The following is a 3494-nucleotide window of genomic DNA, read 5'->3' on the forward strand; positions in this document are numbered from 1 at the left end:
TCAAATGGGTGTACAAAGATGAAGACCAATAAAGAAGGAAAAGTGGAGAAATACAAAGCAAGACTAGTTGCAAAAGGCTACAAGTAAAGATATGGTGTAGACTATGATAAAGTATTTGCTCTAGTTGCCAGAATTGATACTATAAGGCTTCTCATGGCAATCGCAGCACAAAATAAATGGAAAATTTATCAGATGGACATGAAGTCAGCATTCCTTAATGGTTATCTGGAAGAAGAAGTCTACATCGAACAACCTCCTAGATGTAGCAAACAAGGACAAGAAGACAAAGTTTATTGCTTGAAGAAAGCTTTATATGGATTGAAGCAAGCTCCGAGTGCATGAAACACAAGAATAGATGAATATTTTCAGAAGAACGAGTTCATGAAAAACCTATATGAGCATGCTCTATATACGAAGAAAAATGAAATTAGTGACATCATGATCGTGTGCTTATATGTGGATGATATGATTTTCACGGGAAACAATCCAGGTATATTCAATGACTTTAAGAAAGCTATAACTAAAGAATTTGAAATGACAGATATAGGAGAAATGCCATAGTTTCTTGGAGTCAAAGTGAAACAAATGAAAGATGGAACATTTGTGTCTCAAAAGAAGCATGCAGAACAAATTTTAAGAAAATTCAATATGAAAGATTGCAAGCTAGTAGCCACGCCAGCAGAACCAAGCATGAATTTAAGTGTTGATTCATCCAGAGATCCAGTAAATCCAACGTTGTTTAAAAGTATCATTGGAAGTTTAAGGTACTTGACTATCATGCGGCCAGACATCATGTACGTAGAGGGAATAGTTAGCAGATACATGGAGAAGCCAAAACAAGATCACCTGATTGCAGCAAAGAGAATTTTGAGATACATCAAAGGTATGATGGATGAGGGTTTATTTTATACAAACTCACAGAGTTCAAAATTGATTGGTTATTTAGATAGTGATTATGGTGGTGACTTGGATGATCGCAAAAGCACATCCGAATATTTATTCCATATTGGCTCCGCAGCATTTTCATGGTCATCGAAAATGTAACAAACAATAGCTCTTTTAACATATGAAATAGAATACATGGTTGTTGCTACATGTACGTGTCAAGCAATTTGGTTAAAGAATATTTCGGGCGAATTATCTATAATACAAGAAGATCCAATTACAATTTATGTTGACAACAAGTCCACAATATCTCTTACAAAGAATCCAGTGTCTTATAGTCAAAGCAAGCATATCGATACAAAGTATCATTTTATTCGAGAGTAAGTGAAAAATAAAAATGTGGAGTTCGTTTATTCAGAACAGAAGATCAATTGGCGGACATTTTTATGAAGCCATTGAAAGTGGACATATTCCATAAACACAAAGAAAAACTTGGAATGAAAAGTTTAGTTTGAGGGGAAATGTTAGAAAACAAACCAACTTTCAAAGGTCAAAAAGTGCAGCTAAAGAAGTTATTTTCAAATTATTTTTTACCTCATGCAAATTGGATGATGCTGGAAACTTCAAGGATGATGACAGCACATTGAAAAGTCTTACACGGCAAGGAAAAAAAAGTCAGCTGACTATGTCTATATATGTGTATGTATAGTTCATGTGTGCTTGCTGAAAAATTAGTAAGTTTGAGAGGAAAAAGTGTATGTGAGTTATAAAAGAAAAACTAGCAGCAACTAGTATAGAGAGAAAAAAAAAAGAAGGGAAAGAGAGTTTGTATTGTGTTTATTTGTGTGTAATAAAAAATTAGTATTTGAGTTAATTTTATTACGCTTCCAACATATCCAACAACCAATCTAAAGATTAACACCATCGTGGACAAATCAAAGATTTGATTTAAAAATGTTGAGCAACTGAGGTTTTTTTTATGAAAAGGTGGAGAAATTTTAAAATTAATTTTTTAAATTATCTTATTTGATGAAATAAAGTTGCCTCTCTTTTAATTTTTTAAATGATCTTATTTGATGAAATAAAGTTGCCTCTCTTTTTTTTCTCGTATTTATGAATAACAAAAAAAAGAGAGTAAAATAGTAGACTTCCTCAATTATTTAACAAACTAGTTGAGTTTGCAGGGGAGCGGTGAAGTGGTTACTATGGGGGATTGACTTCAAAGTATAGACCCAACAACCTAGCATACATGCGCATGGAAAGAGCACGTAAAGGCAGGGAAATACAACTTTCTCGTGCGTGCATTTTGAATGGCTGAAAAATATAGAGGCTAGGTTAGAAGAAAGCTGCTTGGAGATGGTGGAAAAAGGAAGAAGGTTGAGATGATAGAACAAGGCAATGCATGGGCAACGAGTAAGTGAAATAGTAATGGTAAAGGTGAGGGAAATTTTTGATATGGTTAGATAGTTTTAGTAGTTATTCAATGTAGTAGAAAATTTGTGTATATATACACTTTTGACACCAAGTAAGGATGGAAGAGTAAGTTTATTCAACACCCTTTCCTTAAAGCATTGTTATCTTTTTCTATCTCCTATCTTTTATATATTTTGGAATCTTCTTTGATCTTCGTAAGTATTTCCTTTTTCACGATATTATGATTTATGTATTGATACAATAACATCTACTATTTTTAGTGTTAAATATACAATAGGCAATTGGAATTATTGTTGAAATTATATTAGCTTATGACATTTTTTAACATATATTAGTGTTGAATGTACATTAAAAACTAATAGTTATTACTGTTGAATATCTGTTGGTGTTAATATACAATATAATGTTGAATAATTATTTTTTTGTTCATTAGGTTGAGGAAAAAAAAGATTATGACATTGTCTTTTTTTTTTGGTTCGAATTTTGACATTGTTGTATTGTTGTATATCTATGGTGAAGGAAAATATTTAATTAGCATAATGGTATTTTGAATATAGAACAATGTAGTGTTGTTCGAATTTCAAAATCTATTGAGATAATTGTATTATGATATGAGAAATGTTTATGTTTTAGTTAAAAATATTATATTAGTGAGGAAAATATTATTTTTTACTCGTTATATATTAATTAATTTTTTTAATTTAAATCGATATTATATATAGGAATTCTATAAAAAATAGTCATAAATTTTATGTTGCGGTGAATTGTAATAGTCGAATTCGTGATACGAATTTCAGTGTAATCTTTGAGTCTAAAAGTTTGATTAACATAATGTTCAAAAATGACATCATGTTAGTGGAGATGAAATGCAAAATTAGTAAAAAATTAGATAATTCAACTTACTCAGAATTGAGGTAAGTCACTTAATATTGAGGTAAGTTATACTATGAATGCCACAAATGAATTAATCCATAAATGGACCTAGGATTAATTAAACTTGGGTCTTGTTAATTCAGACAATTACATTCATGTTTCTATCTTTTGTGAGTCAACCGCTCAGATACCCTAGATAATGTATCTCTCTTGGACTTGATAGACGACATACTGTCCTTTAATCGATTTTCTCAATGCCAATTTATCAGACGATGGAACTTTTAGGTTACCTACTAATATAA

At 31.0% G+C, this 3494-nt stretch overlaps 1 protein-coding gene across 1 annotated transcript; it reads left to right on the forward strand.

Annotated features, from left to right (window-relative positions):
* The first annotated feature begins 585 nt into the window (after window positions 1-585).
* Window positions 586-1044, forward strand: LOC107963233 (uncharacterized mitochondrial protein AtMg00810-like). Its single transcript, XM_016899798.1, has one exon. The coding sequence runs from the start codon at window positions 586-588 to the stop codon at window positions 1042-1044; it is 459 nt and encodes a 152-aa protein (XP_016755287.1).
* Window positions 1045-3494: the final 2450 nt, after the last annotated feature.

This window comes from Gossypium hirsutum, chromosome A06 (assembly GCF_007990345.1).
Source record: "Gossypium hirsutum isolate 1008001.06 chromosome A06, Gossypium_hirsutum_v2.1, whole genome shotgun sequence".
Taxonomy (NCBI): Eukaryota; Viridiplantae; Streptophyta; class Magnoliopsida; order Malvales; family Malvaceae; genus Gossypium; species Gossypium hirsutum.